Below are 22,798 nucleotides of genomic sequence, written 5' to 3' on the forward strand. Positions count from 1 at the left end.
AGATGATGTGATAAAAGGAGCTATAATTAGGAAAGAAGAGCATTAAATATCATTATATGCAGATGATGTCCTATTGTACCTGACAGTGCCAGCCTCAACTATACCATGCTTGAAGGAAAGGATCTCTGCATATTGTTATTTTTCAGGATACAAAATAAATGTGGACAAGACAGAAGCCATGGATCTTAATAGTAATGTCCCACCAGAGGCAAAACAACAAAGCGCATTTTGGTGGCCTAAAGAAGGCATAAAACACTTAGGCAATTATATGTCACCCTCGTTAGATAAACTGGTTGATGCCAACTATGGTAAAATTCTGAATAGAATCCGAAATGACTTGGATCGGTGGTCAGCTTTACCCATCTCCTTGACGAAGGAACTTTAACCGCTGGATATCGGTGTAAACAAGTCATTCAAAGTAAGGTGGTGAACGGCATGTGAGCAATGGATGACGGACCGCAAACACACTTTCACTAAGACTGGGAAGCACGGTCGTGCACGTTATGCCAAAATCTGTGAATGGAATGTAGATGGTTGGGCTTACTTGTCTGGTTCCACTGTTCTTCGTGCTTTTGCAAAAGACGTTATCATTATTGAGGAGCCGCACGGCAGTAACCGAGGTGGACTCTGCCAATAACGAAAGTGAACCTGGCATGTTTGATCAAAATGTTGTCTAGCTGTTTGTTTCAGATACAGAAGATGAGGACTTTAAAGGATTTTTGGATGCTGTTTTATGACGAAAAAAATAAAAAATGAATCACAACCAACTCAGTTATTCTCTCATTGCCTTTTTTAAGCACAGTAGCATGCATGTTTTACCGGAATGTGTTAACGTGCCCGCGCCTTAAAACCTGGTGCACCTTTTGTGTGTGTCAAATACCGAAAAATCGCCCATTACTGAAACTGCGCCCTATAACCCAGTGTGCACTATGGTCGTGAAAATACAGTTCTCTTCGTATTTGGAATAAAGTTAAAATTTCATTTAAGCTACCAAAAAACTTTCTGCCATCTCAAGCATTGGCCATATTGTACCCTTCATACCTATTTCTTTAGATAAGGGCTTCAAAAAATTGGACCACTGGTCTCCCTTAACCGATTCGGGGTATCGCCTGCCATTTGAACAGTTAAGCAGACTTAACTGTTCAAAGTCTGACTGTTAAAAGTCTGACTTCTTCAAGTAGCTGCAGATGCTGTCGTTTCTGACCACTCACAAAGAGTGGAACAAAGTATTAAACCCCAACTGAAACCCTGTTAATACAATATCAAAAAGAAAGAAAATTGATAACAAAGGGCTACAAAATATTTGTGTCAATGTCTAATGATGGATCTGTTGGGGCTGAGCAGTGGTGGGAGGCGGAGGCAGCCAGAGCTGTACCAAGAGGTATGGGGGAGGCATGTACGGAGGCACACCTGGCCACAAACTCAAACAGAAAAAAAGAGAAAAAAAGCTGATTAATGAAACCTGCAAGTTGTAACCCTTGGGCTATCCTAGGCACTTTAACATTGGGAGTTGGGTCATCTAGACCCACTAGACAGTGCTCTGACCCTTTTTTCTTCAATGACTTGTGATCTTCACTGGTGTCCATGGATCACATGAAATCTCTTCACCTTTATCCACCTTTGTCATGGTAGGGCGAACACGTCAATATAAGGGTGGGGTCATCTAAGATAGCACAAGGGTTAAGATGTAAATATGAATAGATGTAATATTTGATTTTTTGGTGTATGATAGAGAACAGGCGAAGACGTTCCCAGTCAGAAACACTCTAAATGAAAATGTGTGTGAACAAAATTGACTTGGCTCTTGTAATTTTTTCCAATTTATTTTTGTTATTTTCTGTAATTAATGCAAGAATACTCCCAGTGCAACCACCTCTGGTCAGAGTGCTGGACCTATGGTGGAATGTGTCTACTGCTCAGATACATGTACGTACTCCGAGATCGAAGGCCACATTGACTCTTGTGAGAAGTGAGACAAATTTCTTCTTTTGTATACTCATCTACATATTGTGAATTATTGAAGTTTTACAAACCCCGGATTATATTTCTAGCTTTCTACCCATATTATACAATTTTTCCTGTTAACGTTCCAAGGAAAAAAATAAAATTTTCAAACGCTGAAGAAACCTCAGAGAGTACCCCAACAGAGAGCTCTGGAATGAGCTAAGCAGGAACCTCCGATGCTGCTACTTCAGTATGCAGCCAAAGTCTAGGTGAAGCAAATAATAGATGTGATGACTGCGATCACACAAGATCATTATTAAGGTGAAGTGTACAGTTCCATGTGATTTTGTATGGATTATTTGTCATGGTTATTTGTGTATATTCACTTTGTTGTTATTTGAATTTTCATGTGGAGCTGTACCGCCTTGAGGTGGTCTAGAGATGGTACCAAATGTTGAGGTTTTCAAAAAGGGTTCTACTATTACCTGTGGACTCCATGGGGAAGGGAATGGGTTTCTCTGTTCTGTTTTTGTTGTTTGTTGTCACCCCCCCCCCCCCCCCTATACCATTAGTGGTTTAACCCACTTATTTAAAACTCCTCAGGTGTGTGGTAATAATAGGTCAGTGTTTTGAGTTCTTTCCTAAGTTGCAAGTTAGTTTGAGTTTGTTGACCTCTTTTATGGGCCCTTTTAAAACTCTGTTCAGTTGGATCCGCGACGTTAAAAATAATTTATTTTTGAACTAAATATCTGTGCTCTTGGCCATGATTGTCTGATCCTTCACAGTGGTGTCAGAAGTGGGATCAGTTGGTCAAGAGCTCAGTCTATTTTTTTATTCCCTTTTTCTCCAAGAAGCCATGCAAAGAACCATGAGAAGTTGCAAAGCTTCAAGAGGAGTTGGATCAAACCAGTCGATGGATTCTGAGGCACAAACCCTGGAGGAAAAAGAAAATGGAGCTCCTGGAGGGACAGATTGCACTGAGGGCCTGAGTAAGGAACCAACAATTATGGATATGATGTCTGTTCTCCGCGCATATATGGGACAGCAGGAAGCCCGGGAAGCTAAACAGAAAGAGGAGCAGACACACCGGGAGCAACAATTTAGGGCGCTTCAACATCAGTTCCAGCTTCTTCAGGTGGAAGTGCAAGCACGCACCACACCTGCTCCTGATTCCAGGTTAAATCAATCTGAACCACCAGACTTGGACCCTTCGGAGGTGGGTTCTCTCCCCCAAAGTGGCTCTGGCAGCAACCTCATGAATGCCCCAACAGGTCAGTCACACTTCTATGAACTTAGAATGGAAAAGCTGACAGACGATGATGATATTGAACATTTTTAGACACCTTTGAGCGTATTGCAGCAGCTTGTCGATTGGCAGAAAAATGATTGGGAGTTTCACTTAATACCTCTACTTACGGGAAAGGCTAAAAGTGCATACGTACACATGGATGTTGTGTACAGTGAAGGAAAGGGCCATTAAAATGGCAGGCAACATCACCGATTAGCAAATCAAGGACATTGATTCAGGGCCAGCATACTCAATTGCCTGTGATGAGTCGTGTGATGTAGTCGTTATTCAACAGACTGTGCTTTTATGCAGGTATGTGAACTCTCGAATGGGCCGCAAGAAGAAATGATCCAATTAATACCACTGAAAGGCCAAACACGGGGGAGGACATATATGAGGCTGTACTGAAGTGTTTAAAGGAAAATGGAATAAACACCAACCACCTGATTTCAGTGGCTACAGATGGGGCACCCGGCATGAGAGGATCAAAAAGGGGGTTTGTGACTTTGCTACAGAAAGCATTGGATCGAAATCTGCTTGCATTTCACTGCATCTTGCATCAAGAGGCACTGTGTGCACAAACATTCCCATTGGAGAGTGTGGCAGTGATGAACCTCGTCATTGAGATGGTGAATAAGATCATCTCAAAAGCATTGAACCACTGTCAGTTCCGTGCATTGCTTAATGAAGTTGAAAGCGAATATTCCGATCTCCTGCGACACATCGCACAACGAAGTCTGATGGCTGTCCAGGGGTGACGTTTTGCGTCGGTTTGTCATCTGTTTAGAACACGTAAAAACATTCCTGGAAAGCAAAAACCTTAACTACCCGCAACTGGAAGATCCTGAGTGGCTTGAAAAGCTGCACTTTTTGGTGGATATGACTGTGACAAGCCACCTTAACAAGCTGAATGAAATTCTGCAGGGGCGGGGAAACACTGCGCTTCAAATGCTTGAAGCTGTTCTGTCATTTGAGCACAAGCTGACTGTCTTTGCCAGAGATGTACAGCGTGGCACGCTCTGCCACTTCCCCTCCCTGAGAGAATTCAAAGAAGCCCATCACGATCACACACTCAACTGTGATTATTTACAAGGTGCGATTGTTGAAATACAAACTGCATTTGGAAGCAGATTTTGCGAGTTCCGAAAGGAAAAAATTACACTCTCTTTTCCTGTCACACCCCTTGAGATTGATCCGTCCTCTTTGAGCACAATTCCAGGAGTAAATCACGATATCCTTGAAATGGAAATGGCTGAAATGGCCGATAGAGATTAATGGGTGTCCAAATTCAAACGTCTGACAGCCGAGCTTAAAGACGTCACTCACCAGAAAGCCCAGCTTGGCCAAAGCCACAAGTGGAGTGAAATTCAAAGCCTCCCAAAACCCGAGAAACTTGTCTATGACACGTGGAATGCTCTTCCTAACAGCTATAGGAACATGAAGACATATGCATTTGGGGTATTGTCCATCTTTGGATCAACATACCTGTGCGAGCAGATATTTTCAAACATGAACTACATCAAATTAAAATATCGCACCCGCCTCACAGATGACAGCTTGCAGTCCTCTGTCAAGATTAAAGTTACATCTTACATGCCCGATGTTGAGAAGCTGACCTGTGATGTCCCAAAAAAGAAGTCACATTAAACGGGTAAGAACACAATCCTGTCATAGGCATATATTCAGTGACGAAGTAACTGCTTTTATATAGTGATGTCTGATTTTTGTCAGTATATATTTGGAATGACACTTAGGGATATTATTGTGTTTTGTTGCTCAGGTCTGAGGACAGAAATCAAACTCAAGTCTATTAATTTGATTTGTTATACTTTACCTTTTCTTACCTTTTTCTGTTTTCTTTTATAAACGCGGGCTGCGTTTTATTGCACTTTGTTTAGTTCCCAGAGAAGGGGCACGTTATGCACGTTCCATTTTGTTGTTGTTTTTTCAAATCCTCAAAATAAAAATGACATCAAAAATCGGATTTATTTATTGCATTTTTTTAATTTTATCCAAGCAATGAAACATAACTCATTAATATTGTAATCAAGTTAAACTTGTAAAGCAGTCACGTGGCGCGTGCGGAGAATGACGCGCGTCATTCTCCGCAGGGCAAATAAACATTTAATCATGAATGCTGATTATGTATTTGTAGCCAACTTAGTCATTTTGATAGCCTCTGGCAGGTCTTCCCCTCCCCCCTCCCCTCTCTGGTCTGCCTTCCTGATTTGACCCAGCTGTGGACACTCATCTCATCACCTGTCAGTCTTCTTAAGAAGATCCATCTCCAGCATTCTTCACCAGTTCGTTGCCCCTCTATGGACATACAGCCACGAGTGTCAACCTGGGTCCTATCTCCAAAAAAAGTAGACAGAGCTTCATCTAAGCCTCCAGCCACACCACTCCTCCAAGCCACGCCACAAGTGCAAGCCACGCCACGATTCCAAGCCACGCCACGATTCCAAGCCACGCCACGATTCCAAGCCACGCCATGACTCCAAGCTACGCCATGACTCCAAGCCAAGCAAGATCCTCCACAAGCCTCGGCTCCTCTTTACGAGTCGACTCAATAACCATGCCTCGCCATTACTCACGGCCGCTTCACCAGAATGTTCACGGCAGCAAATATTCATCAACTTACTCACCCACAGTTCCTGTTCCGGGAAAATTAATCTGTTAAAATTCCAGCTCATCCTCCTCTGGTTCTTCCAGGTTCCAGCGTCTGGGTCTGCTCAGCCTAAGCCGATCATGACACATTTTGAGTAATGTGAAATATCACGCATTTGCAAAACATGTCTTTTCCATTTGTGGTCTTTGAGATTGGTTTCTTATTTCTCAGACAATGTTGAAAAGGATCATCTGGCCAGATAATGATGATGCTCACAGCAGCATGGAGGAGGCATGCCTTGTCACAGGCTTTCTAAGAGACTACATAGAAAATGGTAAGCTTGTAAATGTTCAGATCTGAACAATGTATAGCTCCCAGAACTGGTAGTTATTCACATGGACTCCATATTTACGGAAACACTTTCAAAAGATTGCTTTATTTGACTTGGACATCTTACAATAAAGCAGTGATTCATCTTTTTTTAGGGTTCAAAAGGTAATTCTATATAAAGTCTTCAGTTGTTTTTTTTTAATACTTTTGACTGAATTCTTTCCAAGTTACTTGAACTTTGGGCTGACATTTTTTCCAAGCTGTTATGATCAAACAGCAGATCTCTGTATTGACATATATAATATATATATATTATATATATCTATATACATATATAATATATATGATAGTTTTCTTATTTTTCCAGTTTGATAACAAGGAGCTATAAAACCTATAGATACTAATCCTCCTTCTATATCGATGGCACTCATGTCACCAAACACGCAAAGTGACGGTGAAGCTGTGATTGAAACCTTAAGCCAGACTGATAGATCGGCACATACCTGCTGCCAGAGAGCCTGGACAGGCGTGCAGAACCACAGTGCGTGCATGTAGCTGTCGGGTAGATTACTGTCACAGTGCTGACAAATGTCTGAGTTGCTGAGACCCATCTTGAACATTCTCTGTCCAGTGAAGTAAATTTTGTGAAGAGTTTTGAATTGGATTAGCTGCAAGTTTGGACTTTTTGTCAGTTTAAAGGTGTTTAGACAAAGTTCTGACCAGAAGCTTTGATCTGTGCTGATTCTCAAAGCTGCATCCCATTTTGTTATCGGAAGTGAAATGTTATTATCTGGGTTTCATAGGAGTTTATGTATCTTGGAGTTTTATTCAATGAAAAATTAATCAAAGTAAATACTTCTAGTAGCTTTAAATTGTTGTATTTGTATTTAAACTTTTTAGTAATTAAAGATTTAAGTTGCTGATATTCCAAGAAGTTATTTATTCCATGTTTGTCTTGAAGTTCCTGGTTCAGTTCAGTTTCTTTGCCTTTGTGTTATGGTTCTTTGTTGTTATGTCTTGGTTTGAGTTCACTTCCTGTTTTATTTTGTAAGGTTTCGTGTTTTGTTGTTATCTCGAGTTTAGCTTTTTGTCCCAATCTTGTCAAGTCTTGTCTTTCCCTTCCTCCTGTGCTGCTCCATAGGTTAATGTTCCCCTAGTTCTTACATGAGTGGTTTTGAGTTTCAAGTTTGCCTGCATGCTGCAGTGGCATTTTGTTTAGTTTTGTTTGAATATTAAAGATCCTGATCCCCTGGAACCTTCTGCCTCCTTCTCGTCTCTGCGCCTGGGTGCTTCCCTCAACCCCGTAACATTATGGAGCAGCCCAGGACGAAAGGAAAGATAAGACATAACCCCTGTGATATCCTAGACACTTTAACTTTGGGAGTTGGATCATCTAGTCCAGTGTTTTTCAACCTTTTTTAAGCCACGGCACACTTTAACCATGACAAAAATCCAGCGGCACACCAGCATCCAAAAATTTAAAAAAAGGAGAAACTCTTAGTCTGTATTGATCTACAGCTCCTCCATGATCTCATGTGCATTTTTGTGATAATTGTGGCAGAAAAAGCTGGAAGCTGAAGCTGTTTTTTCTAAAAAGATGTAATAAAAGTTAGTTAAAAGATTTAAGAACTGTTTGATTTGTGTTCGTTGTTGTTTCAAGACATTAAGAGGAGAGACTCTGTGCGCCGAGACGCTGTCCCTTTAAGCCAATGCATCATGGGAGATGAAATGCAAAAATCCTCTGAACGCAGAAAGACAAGCGTCTTTGAGCTTCATTGTTTTGTTCACTTGATCCACGGTCTGACACCGGATTCTGTGGAAAGCTACACCACTAAAGACGAGCTTTAGCTTTTAATTTTGTTGGAACTATATGACCTTTATCAACAGAATCAGAACAAGGAAGTGAAGACTTTAACCACTTCTGATTGGTCAGACTGATGACATGTGATTAAGACTCCAAGAATGAGACAGTTAAAGGGGCGGGACTTTTCAGAAAACAGCTTTGGTTGCAGCTAAATCATGGTACCGTCATCCTTATCAAAATGTCTTTAATAGAATCAAATAAACACAAACAAAAAGTATCTTACGATCTTTCATATTTCTAACTTCCCAGTCCTGGAGATGGAAAATGTTTTTAGATCAGTTAATGAGGGGAATTTCCCACGGCACACCTGACCATCCCCCACGGCACACTAGACCCCACATTTTTTCTTCAACGATTTGTGATCTTCACTGGTGTCTATGGATTACATGAAATCTTTCCACCTTTATCCACCTTTGACATGGTAGGGAGAACACGTCAATGTAAAGGTGGGGTCATAGGATAACACAAGGGTTAAATACACACAGACAAACGATATGCAGGTGACAACAATGAGGGCAGATGGAGACCAAAAGTAAAACTAGAAAAAACAACACAGGAAACCCTACAAAATAAAACAGGAAGTGAACTCCAAACATGAAGAAACAAAAGAAAACTATAAAACAAAAGTAAAGAAACTATAACAGTGACACCTGGGGTGTTATGAATCTTATACCAATAATTAAGTAATCTAGTAGTGTTACGCCCCCTCCTTGCCAAGCTGGGAAGTGTATCATTTTTTGTTTTTGTTTATAAGGTTGTCCGGGTCATTCCAGATAGGTGCAGAATTTCTATTCCAGAAAGCAGGTTATGCTAGCTCCCACGGTAAGTTTGAGGCTAAGGAAGTTGATAACCTCAGTTTTTGGTTCCAGAAATGGAGGTATGTTTCACGGTAGGTCAAGTTGCCATGGCAACTCATGCTCTGAACATAACCTGGTCGGGAGCAGGTTTAGTTGAAGCTTAGTTTGTTGTCAGAGAGGTGAAGCAGCATGGCGTGTCGATTTAAAGATGATTTAGTGGATGAAGAAGCTCAGATAATACTTTTTCCACCGTGAGAGGGTGATAAGATCACATATGGATGTTGGAAAATTAAACTTTTTTACTTTTATCTAACAGTTATTTGCTTCAGTTAAGATAACTCATTTGTTTGTTAAGTCAGTTTAAAAATAACACGCAGTTATCAGACAGTTATTTTACTTTCATTCAAATTAATTCAATTAAGTAGGTGCAACGTTTGTCCTGCAGTTAGATCGGCACCGCAAAGGATTGTGGGATACCATTTGCTTTGTCTGTCTGGACGGATTTTGGTTTAAGTGTGGCTTTTTGACCAAATGTGTTTAGTTGTTTAACTGTTTTACTGTGTTTTGACATGTTTTATGGGAGCCGGTTTAGCCTGTGCTGGTTTGCGGCGCCTTCCGTCCGTGCAACCAGGGTTCGACTCCGGGCTGCTCCCTATTCCCTTCTCCACCTCCGTGCCGGTTCCAAGCCCGGCTTGAGAAGGTTGCGTCAGGAAGGGCATCCGGCGTAAAACATTGCCAAGTTTACCATGCTACTTGTTCGCTGTGGCGACCCCTGATGGGAGAAGCCGAAAGAGGAAGAAGACTGTGTTTTGACATGTTTTGCTGAGTTGTTTAGTCCTACTATGCTTATGTCTCTGCACCATGAGTAAGAGTGAATGAGAGGATGATGAGTTTATATAGCACCCCTACTGATGAGTACTATGGTGACATTGATGGAAAACTCTTTATTGAAGTTGTGCGTAACGTGCATTCTTTTCCCATTCTTTTTATTGTTATAAAAATGAGCATATCTGCCGGCTCAAACTTAGACATATGAGAGATCAAGAAATATAATTAATTAAGATGGAAAAAATATTAATTGAATTGGAGTAATATGACATTTATTTAGATAAATACATAAATTTGAGTTGTATAAACAATTATTGTGTTTTTATAGACGTAAGAAATTATGTTGATTAAATTTAACTCGATTATTTGTTACCAATAGAAGTAATTCATTTAAGGTGGCAAAATTGGATAAGTTATATATATATATGAGTCACAGGGAAAATGGAAATAAGATCAAAAACTTGTGCGTTTACTTTGTCTGTTCTTACTACAAGCAGAAACTCTTTTTTTTGCTGATGCAGCCGTATTACTTTTTTGATGGACTTATAATCTTCATACGCCGTCATTAAAACCTCAGACTCCGTCTCACTAAAGTGTAACGCTTTCTTTTTTTCCACGCGTTTCCATGGTGACTCCAGAAATCGGCGATCCATTGAGAATGTCTTTATGTACCTGCTGTGCACGTGCATTAACCCAGGGTTACCAAGTCGAGCGTAATTACGCCAACTCATATCCGGTCTTTTGGAACCGACATACCCCGAATAAGCAAGTTCAGGCGGATTTCAGCCAGAGTTCAGGGTTAAAGTCAGGCTAGTTTAAACATGCTTCCTGGAATACCCCCCAGGCTGTTAAAGTGGCGTTTATATTAATACTTTGGAAACAAAACTGTTTTTTAACTGTTTGGCTAATAAATGGTATATCTGACAGGTTGATCTTTCCACATAATGCCTGTTCCAAGTCTAATCATGAGTTAGTGTCTAGATTATTTTTTAACCATTTTAAGATGTATTGTAATCTATTTGCAAGAAAGTACTTGTGAATTTAGGCAATTCTGTGCAGATTTTAAAGTTTTTAGACTAATTCTTGCAGGTTTATTGTTCCATAAAAAGCTTGATATGGATGAGTCTAATGTTTTGAACCATTTTAGTGGCAGTTGTGTGGGAATCATTGAGAAGATATACTGGTAATTAACTTTGGGTAGGATTTACATTTTAACCGTGGCTACCTTGCCCATAAGGGACAGAGGCAGGTCCAGCGGGTTAGATCGTCCTGCATGCTTTTCAGTAAATAGGTGTAATTTGGCCTCACCAGTTCTGATAATTTGGGGAAGAAAGGAATACCTAGATCTTTGATATTGCCTGATTTGACTGGATTCGAGTCTTTGCTCTGCATTAGTGTTCAATATGGTCATTTCCGGGTTTTTTAATGGTGGCAAAGTCTTATGTTAATGAGTCTGCGGACATTGTCACTTGAGTGTAGGAATGGGTATCGTTAAGGTTTTAACGATAATACTACTCTTATTGATACTGCTTATCGATACTTTTTGAGGCCGAAAAATAAAGAAATAACAAATTACGAAAAAAGTGTTTTATTTCCTGATTATGCAACGTTTGTGTGCACACGCCGCGTACTGTCTGAACAACAGCCCCGCCCCCCGTGCACACAAATAGCCACACAGACCTCTCCTCTTCAGCGAGAATAGAGAAATTAATATCGGGGCTTATAATGACGAAATTTCGGAAACGCAATCTTAATCTTCCCTGGAGGATGAGTTAAAAGGTTGTCAAAATATTCAATTTAAATGAACGTATAAAACAAAACAAACTTGACTATTAAATGGAATGTAAGTACTAAAGGAATAAAATGAATTTACTGAAATATGGGTTTATTTGAACTGTATTTGGTGAAATCTGAGCACATGTGATGGATGGTGTGAGAAATTATGCAATGTTTAAAAGGGGGAATACATTAAATGTATTCTCCACTTCTGCTCCTTTCCAATCATGAAAATGTTCAGTAATGTACAAAGATCATGTAAACATATTTGGCATTCAACAATTTTCATGAAAGGAACAAAAAAATAAATGAATGAATCTTAATTTTCTTTGAAAAAACTTCCATCATCAGAAAAATGCCACAAGATAATGTTAAGAAACATGATTTTCATCAGAGTCCTGAAAGAACAGTGATGAAAGTCAGGCATGGAAAAAATCCCTGAACTTTTCTTTGAGCGATATGGCGGGCACAGAGCGAAATTTTGGAAAAATACGTGGTCTTAGATGCATTCTGGTGCATTCTGGCAGCTAGCTAGAAACTAAGACTAATTAGAGCATCATGATTTGTCATTCAAACCCCTAGTTTGACTCTCCATTAAGGACTTGCTGGTCCTAAAAAAGAATTTGGAAAATTGCTCAAAGTAACACAATCCTACAATCTACGCTTTTCCTTAAAGCTGGAAAACATACAATTGCTAAAATATAGTAACATCAAAGCCCCAAATGGCAAAAAGAACACCAGTAACTATGATATTCTATGAAAATACCTCAGTTATTTATACATTATTTCTGCTTTAGAAATGACTGATGTACAACATCCACTTGCACTGTTTTCTCAAACTATAATTACATCAAAATATGGGATCTGCTTTAAACTATAATTCTATAACATAATACATCAATTCTTTAACACCAATACTAAGTAATCTGGGAAATATCAAAACAAACATACAAACTAAGCTAAACATTGTAAACATTATTTTTTAAGGGAGTGCGGGTCCAAACCATCAAATACTTATAATTAATGTCAACTATACTGAACTAAATCATGGTAATTAGGAAATACAAATAAATTAGAGAAATGTATTCAAAATAAAAACTGAAACTCAAAACTAAAATTGAAATTATTTCAAAATGTGGTTTTGAGATTATTTTACACAAAAAAGTATTTGACCTACACTACCTTAAAAATCTTTTTTTTCCAGCCAAGACCACTTCAATTTGTTTTTTATCGTCTTCTCACAACTGAGGTCGTGACCACGCTCAATAATGACGATGCCCGCCATTATTTTAACACAAATTTGATCGCAAACTCTTCAGATGTGTTTGTGAAAGTTTAGCGTGGGTCCGCCAGTTTTGGTCTCTAGGGAAGCAAGTCACGCTGACCACGTGGGGCAGACAGAGCCAATCAGACCCGTCGACGCATCCGAAAGCAACTAAAACGTCCCGTCATTGGTCAATTAGGCCGGGAAGACGAGAGATGGCCACGACCATAGAGGAAGCGATCTGCGGAGAAATATAGAAAATAAAGCTAAAATTAGCTGATTTCAGACCATTTTTTAATCCGGAAAGCGATTTGTCCGTAGAGATCAGGTCTTTATTTCCCGGAAAGTACGTTCGGTTTGCTCAAAAACCCGGATTTCCGGGAATTCCCGGAAGACTTTCATCACTGAAAGAAAAAACTACAGTCCAATTAAAACCCGAATTCCATTTATTTCAGAGTAATGCAGGTTCAGACAACAACTTTCAGGGGTTATTCTAGTCTGGGCTTTGCAGACAGCATAAGGTTCAGAGTAAAACTACACTTTTTCTGCACCATGAGGGTATTTTCCACGTAATACAGATTCTCCCACACAGATTATTGGTCATCTCAACAGACTGTTGATCATCAATAATTTGACATCAAACTAATAATCTGACAGATTAGGTTAGGATATTCCTGGTCTGTATACGTTTCCCCCAGACACCAATTATTATGATGTAATCTGGTTTGCTGTTTTGACCCGATCATCAGGGAATTTGGACCTGATTCTGATAGTCTCTGCCAACAACAGCCAGGAGGAGCCCATGATGTTCAGAACCGAGCCTCTACAGAAGAACCCAAACAAGCTAAGGAGCCACAAACCCGATCCTGGTACCGTCCGCCCAGCAGAATTCAGCTGGGTCAGGTCCTCTGTCGAGGCTCGGTTCTGAAGACAGCTGCAGATAACCATTCGGTCCTACGTCGGCCCTCAGCCCCAAACTAGAGCCACATTGCGGGGATCCCGGCGGCCTGCTAGGAGCTGCTAGTGCGCATGCGCACACGCTGGACGTTTGGCGCGCTGCCTCCGTACAGTCGCAGTGTGTGCGAGCAGGCGCAAAGCGCGGCCTCCTTCTGTGCTCGTCCTCGTCCCCATAAACAACAACAAGAACAAACTGGACCCATCGTCCGGCTCGGTCCGGTCCGGTCCGCTCGGGAGCCACAAACCCCGCAGCCCGGCTTACGGTAAGAGCACGAGCCTCGGCCCCGCGCCTCGTCAACCCGCGGGCTCGGCGCGAATCTCTGCGCGCTCTCGATCCGTTCATGCTCTGCTCGGGCTCTGTCTCGTGGCCGCCGCTCACGTGCCTGCGGGTCCGCGAGGAGGACGGCGGAGCCAGCGCGCGGCTGTTCCCGGCCGCGCGGCTGTGTTCGGCTGCGGCCTCAGCTGTTCGCTCCTTTCTCAGGAAAACGCCATTTTGTGCAGCAGGCCGCCATTTACTAACAAACCTACTGCCGCGCGCTCCGGTACACGGGTTCCCTACACCGGCCGAGTGGTCCCGGTTCTAATTCTCCCGAATCCCCCCCCCCCGGAGTTCTGGTTCCATCGTGACCCGCTTCGCGCGGCATTGGCCAAGCAACTTCATGACCGAAATGCTCCTCATCGAGGGTTCCGAGGCTGCAAGTTCGGCCCAGTTCTTTACAGCCGAAGATAACCGAAGCCCCTCTGGTGTTGGTTCGGCCCAGCATGGCTCGTTCCTACAGAATCTGAGCCTGGGTCTCTGTAGAAAGCCGCTTCCGCGCGGCTTCCAACCGTCCGCTCGTTTCCTCTGGATCAGGTGCTGTGCACGCGCCTTGGCGCGTGGCCGTAGAAAGAGAGGCGCATGAGTGTTCCGTGTGCACGCGCACACAGGTCCTTCTGTTCCTTTAGTGCACGCGCCACGCAGAAAGAACCACGCAGCTCATACCATGAGCCTCGCTCACCTGTGCGACCGAACCGGAACCGGACCGACCCTCCAGGGATGACGGCGGGCTGCCGCTGATGCTCTTCGGTTAAGAGGCAGGGGCTGCAGGAAGAGGAAGCCCCCTGCCTCACCTGGAGGTCCAGCTGTGTGTGTTGGAGGGAGGTCCGGGTCAGAAAAGCTGGACTTATAAGATCGCGTCCAGTGGGCGTGGTCTGTCAGGGACCCCAGATGTGCTTCTGCAAACATCTGTCATTCAGAAACATGACACATGGTTTCATTTGCTGGAATAAGGACAGCATTTTTTTTAAAGTCCATTTGTGTCTCTAGTAGCGTAAAACTGTCAGTGAGCTCCAGGCTTTGAAATGATGAGGTGGTCCTGCGGACCCCCGGCCTCGTGCCTTCATCTTCAGACATGAAGAGGTTTCATGGTTTCCAAAGCTCATTTCTGCTAAATGAAGCCTCCTCCACTGGACGGAGGTCGAGCTCACAGCAGTGTTCTCGTGAACAGACAGAGCTCCTCATGGAGGTTCCTGTTGTTTCTGAGGACATGCAGCCCCCTACCCCCTCCCTTCAGGTTTGGGGTTAAACAAATGAGGTATTGTTGATCTTCTCGGTTCAGTCCTGAGCTTTACACGTCTCCGGATGGGATGTGGATTCCAGCCACAGCCAGCAGTAACGCCAAACGCCAGCGGCGTCTTTCTTTACCAGCTGAGCCCCGCTGTGAACCCTTCCTTCTACCTGGCCTGTGAACACCTGCTGTGTTCTGCAGATGGCAGAGACGGTGAAGTACGTGGACGAGGAACACAAGAGCATCTTCCTGAAACTGTTGAACGAGCAGCGGCTGGAGGGGGAGCACTGCGACATTGCCGTGGTTGTTGAGGACGTCAAGTTCCGGGCGCATCGCTGCGTGCTTGCTGCTTGCTCCAACTACTTTAAGAAGCTATTCAAGAAACACGAGGTATGCTCTACCGCAGGGGTCGGGAACCTATGGCTCGCGAGCCATATATGGCTCTTTTGATGGTCACATGTGGCTCGCAGACAAATCTTTAATTATACTTTTTTTTTTCATTAGACCAGTCCTCGGCGCGATGCGATGCCAGAGGCGCGCAGTAGTAGCGGTGCTTAGAGAGAGAAATCTGCGCCAGCGCTATCAGTTACTATTATCTATTATTTCACAGAGTTTGTACCAGCTGGAAACCTGTGAATTGCCGTGGCTAAAACTGCGCGCTCCCGTCTCTGAGAAAGAGCGCGCAGTTGCGGGGACGGGATGTGTGAGGGAGAAAGCAGAGGGTGGGGGGGGGGGGGGGGGGGGGGGGGGGGGGGGGGGGGGGGGGGGGGGGGGGGGGTTGGGGTAGTGGGGACAGGCAGCAGGTGAATCGCGCAGGGATTGTAAAAACGTAAAACCCGCTGCTCGTCACTCACTGTGGCGTGTGAGTGAGTGTTTGGCTCCCCGTCTGCATGTGAGCAGTCTTTGTCACATCTACAGAACAGTCAGACATGAAGCAGAAACTCACCACGTATCAACCAGACTAAACCATCAGCAGAACTACCACGAGAAATACTCATATTTATTAGCAACAGCATAACTGTTATTAAAAAGAATCCACAGACTTATTGTGCTTTATAAATGTTGAAATTACATCAAATACACACATTCACTTGTATATTTAGTTTTAAACATATTGTCGCGGTCTGAGTTTAACTTGGCTGTTAGGCCGCGTTATAAGTTCTGGAATTCTGGAACGCATCATGCAGAGATCTGATTGGCCCTCAGTTCTGTCACTCAGCCTGTTGTTAGGTAATTTGGACCAATGGGGTTCAGCTATGGGCCAAATAAGGGTAATGGGAGGGCGGGAGCAGGTGAATATGAAGTAGGGAGAAGCGCTCTCGTCTCGGCGGGAGAGATTCAGGAGCTGCTGAATTAATTGAACGGCGTTTGTTGCGGTTTACAGTAACCAGAATAAAGAACCTTAAAAGAGGTTAAGTCTCCGTGCCTCAGTGTGGGAAAGGGACACTACATTAATGTATGGCTCTTTCGAAATTACATTTAAAAATATGTGGCGTTTATGGCTCTCTCGGCAAAAAAGGTTCCCGACCCCTGCTCTACCGCCTCCGTACGACCCGCCCATGACTGTCCACAGAGCTCACCTCTGCAGTCTGCCCTCAGGTGGACAATTCCTCAGTGATTGAGATAGACTTCATCCGCTCAGATATCTTTGAAGAGGTGCTGAACTACATGTACACAGCCAGGATCTCCGTCAAGAAGAGAGACGTCAACCTGATGATGTCTTCAGGACAGATCCTTGGCATCCGCTTCCTGGACAAGCTGTGCTCACAGGTAACTCCCATCACAGGGGACTCACTTCACCCTTAGACACCAACACAGGTGAGTACCACAGGGGACTGGCGCTCTTGCCAGGATGACCGTTTGCCTGTTTTTACGTAGAAACGAGACGTTTCTTCAGAAGAAAAGGACAAGTTTCCATTTGACATAGTGAAGATGGCGCTGCCGCCTGAAGCTCAGCTGGCTGCCGATTCAGAGGTACGAGAACAGCGATCTTTAATCTCTCAGGTTCTGGCTCAGGTCTGACTGGGTTTACGTCTGCGTTCAGGTTCTGGATGAGCAGGATGACACACCTTCAGGGGACGAACTTGAAGACACATCGGCCAGTCAGGAGCTAGACAAGTCTCCGAGTGCAGCACTGCGTGTTCAGGAGGCCATCCTGAAGGAATTAACCAATGAGGATGTGCATAAGGTACATACAGCTGTGTCTCATTTCCATCTCATCATTGAGCCTTTTAGTTCGTTCTGTATCTGAGGCGGTTTGTAGACATGAACTGCTCCAGGGGCGTGGCGGCTTCCAGTTTCTGGTGTTCTGCAACTTTTGGGCGATGTGTCCGTTAAAGATGTTTTCTGGAACCCTTGTGCTATCCTAGGCTATCCTAGGCTATCCTAGGCACTTTAACGTTGGGAGTTGGGTCATCTAGACCCACTAGACAGTGCTCTGAACCTTTTTTCTTCAATGATTTGTGATCTTCACTGGTGTCCATGGATTACATGAAATCTTTCCACCTTTATCCACCTTTGTCATGGTAGGGGGAACACGTCAATGGAAGGGGGGGGGGGGGGGGTCATCTAAGATAGCACAAACCGTCAAACCGGTGCCCCAAATTTATAAATGTAACTGATCACATCAAGAACGTGAAAATCTACCTGCATTGATCACCTATCAGCCCTGATGACATACCACAAGTTTTACTATAGCCTCTAGATGCAGCAGCCAATCAGAGGAGCTCATACTGCCGTAGGTGCATTCTCTGGATGATGTCCCGGCAGTCATTGAAGACTCGACGGATGTTTTCCGTATCCACGGCGCAGGTGAAGTGCGGATAACAGTAATGTTTGCCGTCACCGCTGGCCGTGCTGATCCTCTGAAATACAAGATGTTAGCAGGATTAGCCCCAACCTGAGAGCATCGTCGCTGTCTGACTATTGAAAGCAGCCAGTTTGTTGTCCCAGCTCTTTCTGAAACCTTATGATCATAGTTTATTCCGTCACTATTTGAAAGAAACCTTAAGATCACTTGTCGTTTGTAAAGCTCTACAGGGAATAGTGTGCAGTTACTTTTGGTACTTTGTCATATAGTTTATTTATTTATTTTCTGAACTTGTTTTATCCCTTTCGGGGTCACGGGGCTGCTGGGGCCTAACACGACCACTGTTGGGCAAGGCAAGGGCTCTTCCTGGACGGGTCGCCAGTCTGTTGCAGGGCCACAATCCCACTCCCATGCACTCACATTCCCACCTAGGGACCATTTAGAGGAATGAATGAACACATGAAGGATGTATTTGGTTGGTGGGAGGAAGCCCAAGTCCCTGGAGAGAAACCATACATGCACGGGGAGAACATGTAAACTCCACACACAAGGGTCATAGCTGGGACTTGAACCTTCTTGCTGTGACGCCCTAACCCCTGTACCCCCATAGAAAATCAATAGGACAAAATATAATTTAAAAACTACTTAAGGTAATGTTATAGCAATAACTTCAGAATTGTCTTCCCAAGCTGTATCAAAGCTGGCTCAAAAGCACCACCATGTGGTCAGATGTAGAACAAAATGCATTTGGGCCTTAATCTCACAAAAACTGTCGTTTTTCTACAGTTTGGTCTCTGGTGTCTTTGGACAGCTCTTTGGTCTGGACCATGTTAGTAGTTGGAGTCTTACTGGTTGTATGGGGTGGACAGGTGTCTTTATCCAGCTAACCACCTCAAACAGGTGCTTCTGATTTAGGAGAATAAGTGGAGTGGAGGTGGACTATTTAAAGGTGGACTAACAGGTCTCTGAGGGTCAGAATTCTAGCTGACAGACGGGGTTCAAATACTTATTTGTAGCAGTAGCAGACCAATAAATAATTTTAAAAATCCTGCAATGCAAGTTTCAGAATTTTGCTTTACGTTATGTCACAGAAACACTGCGAAAGCAGCTTTCCTTTGATCACGACAATTTATTTCAAAAACAGTGTTGAACTAAATTGTGAAGAAAGTGCAGCTATTCAGTGAAAAGACTAGAGAAAGTAAAACAAATTTTATGATTGGTTTCTCCAGTTCTGGTCCAAATTCTGAAGACTATACAGCTTTAGAAATGCAACTTTTTTGTTGCAGTATGCCTTACCAATACATGAATTAACCAGTTGTGCTTCATCACCAGCTTGACAGTTACAACTTCTGAAAAGGTGATTGATTTCAAACACTTCACGGCTTATGTTGATTCAATTAGTGAAAACAGCTGAAAAAATTAGCTTGAAGTTGTACAGTTTTAACAATCGTTGTGTAACCCTTGTGCTATCCTATGCACTTTAACATTGGGAGTGGGGTCATCTAGACCCACTAGACAGTGCTCTGAACCTTTTTTCTTCAATGATTTGTGATCTTCACTGGTGTCCATGGATTACATGAAATCTTTCCACCTTTATCCACCTTTGTCATGGTAGGGAGAACACGTCAATGGAAGGGGGGGTCATAGGATAGCACAAGGGCTAAGGACCTCGGTTTGGTCATTGGTGCACAGTCCTGTGCAGCTGCTCTACCATGGAAACCCATTCCATGAAGCTCTCTGCGTGCTGAACTTGGGCTGATCTGAAGGTCACGTGACGTTTGGAGCTCTGCAGCCATTGACTGCAGAAAGTCTGTGACCTCTTTGTTCTTCAGCATCCGCTGACCCCTCTCCATCAGTTTAGTGGTCACCACTTAGTGGCTGAGTTACTGTTGTTCCATGTTGTTCTGATAGAGCTGACAGTGGAAGAGTAAAGACATTTCACCTCTGGATTTGTTGTACAGTTAGCGTTCCATGACAGTTCCACGCTGGAATTCACTGAGAGCGGCCCATTCTGTCACAAATGTTTGTAAAAAAACAGTCTGCACGTCTGATTGATGATTTTCCACACCTGGGGTCAGACCAGATGATTAGGACACCTGATTCTGGTCACCTGGATGGGTAACCAATACTTTTGGTAATATAGTGTAGCATATTAACTTATGAATGTGTGGGGGAATAAATACGTTTTCTTTTTCTTATATTCCCTTCTTGATCCCTTTTTAAAAAAGAAAAAACTATGTGAATGTGTATCTGATAATATTCACATTCATATTGAAAAAAGGTAAAAGTATATTTTGTACACGTGTGCACGCGTTTATCTATAGATGGGTGTCTGTTTACATACATGTACCATAATTGAACGTGTTGTTTGTGCATTGGTTGTGGTTTATACTTGTTGAAATTGAATTTGCTCTCCAACCGCCCCTCCACCTGTGGGTTGGGTGGTCCGTACAGCATCAGTGTGTGCTGCAGACATCATGCTGCTCTCCACCCCCGTCCTCCAGGTGTCCTGCTATGACCAGGATGTGGTGTCAGAGATGGAGACGGAGCCTAAGGATCTGGGAACGGAGCATCACGCCACCCAGACTCTGGCGTTTGCAGACAGCATAGGTGACGTGAAGGATGAACAGGCGCCTGGCTGGTCCACGGCGGCTGGTGACATGAAGTTCGAGTACCTGCTGTACGGACACCGAGAGCAGCTCGCCTGCCAGGTGTGCGGAAAGACTTTCCTGGATGAGAGCAGGCTCAGGTACGTGCTCACCTGATCATTGGTGGAAGGTCCCACTGGCATGCAGGCCCACATTTGCCCCCAATCTGTGTCATCAGGAAACACGAGAAGCTTCATTCAGCAGAGCGGCCCTTCACCTGCGAGATCTGTACCAAAGCCTTCACTACCCACGCTCACCTAAAAGGTAAATGTCACCGAGTACCTGAGCGGCCCCTTTGCACCTCAACTAAGGTTGCTTTTGGCTGTACCCTTACCCGTGTGTTCCAGAACACCTGAAGATCCACACAGGCTTTAAACCCTACAGGTGTGACGTTTGTGGGAAATCGTTTATTCGTGCTCCAGACCTGAAGAAACACGAAAGGGTTCACAGCAACGAGAGGCCATTTGCTTGCCAGATGTGTGAGAAGGTAGGCTCACCAAGCGTTCCCCTGTCCGCCTCTTTCCGGTGCTTGTCCTAACCTGTCTGTCTGCAGGCTTTTAAACACAAGTCCCACCTGAAGGACCACGAGAGGAGACACAGAGGAGAAAAACCCTTCGTCTGTCCGTCCTGCACCAAGGCCTTTGCTAAGGTAAGCTGCACCTGAGCCCCGACGGACACCCAGAAGGCCCAGCCGCTGAGCTCACCGTGCCTCTGTCCTTCCAGGCGTCAGATCTGAAGCGTCATGAAAACAACATGCACAGCGACCGGAAGCAGCTCAACCCTTTGCAGAGTGAAACCGAGGCGCTGCAGGCGGCGGCCATGGCGGCAGAGGAGCAACACCTGGAGAACATCAGCTGCTCCTAACGGCCGGGAAAACGGCCGGATCCGCTCCGGTCATCCAAACCTCTTCACGCTGTGGCGTGATGTGACCGACACGGCAGGCTTGTCTCTTCAATCTGCGATCCGTTTCTTTAGGAACAAACTGCTGGGATCATTTGGGATTTAGGGGTGGTACGGTGCCAAAACGGGTTCTGTTCAGTTTCATGAGCAGAGCTGTTTAAGACTGAGCTGCTGCAGCTCAGAATGGACTCGTGCACCATCAGGTGTGCTGGTGCTGCCCACACATGAAAGACAATAAACGGTTTTAAACTGCTTTCCACACACCGTGTCCTCATTCTCCAATCACAGAAGAGAACCAATGAACGCCACTGATGCACCGCTAACTGTAGTTTGACCCACAGCCAAAAGGAAATTTGACTTGAAGCTAACTTTGTAATGGGAGTTCCTGTGTGGGGGGTTTGTATCATCCAACTGCCTGAAGAGAGTTCCCCTGAAATCTGTCCTGGATTCAAAACGGCAGTCTTTGTTCACGGCAGATGCATCGTCCAAACATCTAAGATCCATTTCTCTGAGCTAAATTGGGATCTGCTGTGAGGAAAGTTTGATCAAACTTCCTTCCTGTCCGCTGAAGGATAGAAAAGCTAAATGCACTCTTGGTCTTGAAGAAGGGTTGAGGGGGCTCGAGGAAAAACACATTTTGTCACAATATTTGGTTGATTGTAAAGTTGGTTTGGTTTGGCTGCAAATGTTTTTAATGTGGTGGAAGTGTTGGCCGTACTGAATGGATTGTAGGATTACTAGTCAGTGACCACTAAAGCAACACGCTTTTGTCATTCTGGCGAACAGCGACCTTCATCTGGATTGTTCTAAACGGATTGCTGTTGTGAGGCAGAAATGACGCACTAAGAGCCGATATCGCTGACATTCCTCCACAGAGGCTCTATCGGAGCCAGAGCGGCATCACAGACGACACGTCTACGTTGGTCTGAGGCTGCATTTTTTTCAGTGTGTGCTCACATGGCATATTTACCCGTTCACCTGTTTGGTAGGTGAGCACAGAGACTAAATATTCCACAGTAATCAGCCAAATAAGAGTTCAAACTGCTGGACTGTGGAACTTTTTCATTCTTCTTTCAGAAATGCTGTAAATGTGTTAAACATTTATTTCATATAAAAGTGTATTTAATAAGTGAAAAAACTTAGTGTTGCAACTTTAATTTGCAAAGCCAAGATTAGATGATTGGCAGAAATCCAACATCCATTTTTGATTTCCTACAGCAACAAAAGCCTCTGCGACA

General features: G+C 43.8%; 1 protein-coding gene across 2 annotated transcripts; it reads left to right on the forward strand.

Moving 5' to 3' along the window:
• The first annotated feature begins 13,116 nt into the window (after positions 1–13,116).
• LOC101156481 (zinc finger and BTB domain-containing protein 14) lies at positions 13,117–21,819 on the forward strand. Of its 2 annotated transcripts, XM_023950216.1 has the most exons (10): positions 13,117–13,919; positions 15,405–15,593; positions 16,803–16,973; positions 17,082–17,177; positions 17,248–17,391; positions 20,517–20,761; positions 20,839–20,924; positions 21,008–21,147; positions 21,214–21,309; positions 21,384–21,819. In XM_023950216.1, the coding sequence occupies exons 2-10, from the start codon at positions 15,405–15,407 to the stop codon at positions 21,522–21,524; spliced, it is 1,308 nt and encodes a 435-aa protein (XP_023805984.1). In that variant the 5' UTR covers positions 13,117–13,919; the 3' UTR covers positions 21,525–21,819. The 2 variants fall into 2 exon arrangements, with proteins under 2 accessions (XP_023805984.1, XP_023805985.1); XM_023950217.1 differs by lacking the exon at positions 13,117–13,919 and having other exon boundaries at positions 15,488–15,593; positions 16,846–16,973.
• Positions 21,820–22,798: the final 979 nt, after the last annotated feature.

Source organism: Oryzias latipes, chromosome 20, assembly GCF_002234675.1.
Source record: "Oryzias latipes chromosome 20, ASM223467v1".
Lineage (NCBI taxonomy): Eukaryota > Metazoa > Chordata > Actinopteri > Beloniformes > Adrianichthyidae > Oryzias > Oryzias latipes.

Excerpts from the sequence above, each read along its gene's own strand:
- LOC101156481 (XM_023950216.1), top strand. The coding sequence starts at position 15,405 with ATGGCAGAGACGGTGAAGTACGTGGACGAGGAACACAAGAGCATCTTC. Across the intron at positions 16,974-17,081 it reads TGGACAAGCTGTGCTCACAG|AAACGAGACGTTTCTTCAGA; the intron begins GTAACTCCCATC and ends GTTTTTACGTAG. Across the intron at positions 17,392-20,516 it reads CCAATGAGGATGTGCATAAG|GTGTCCTGCTATGACCAGGA; the intron begins GTACATACAGCT and ends CCCGTCCTCCAG.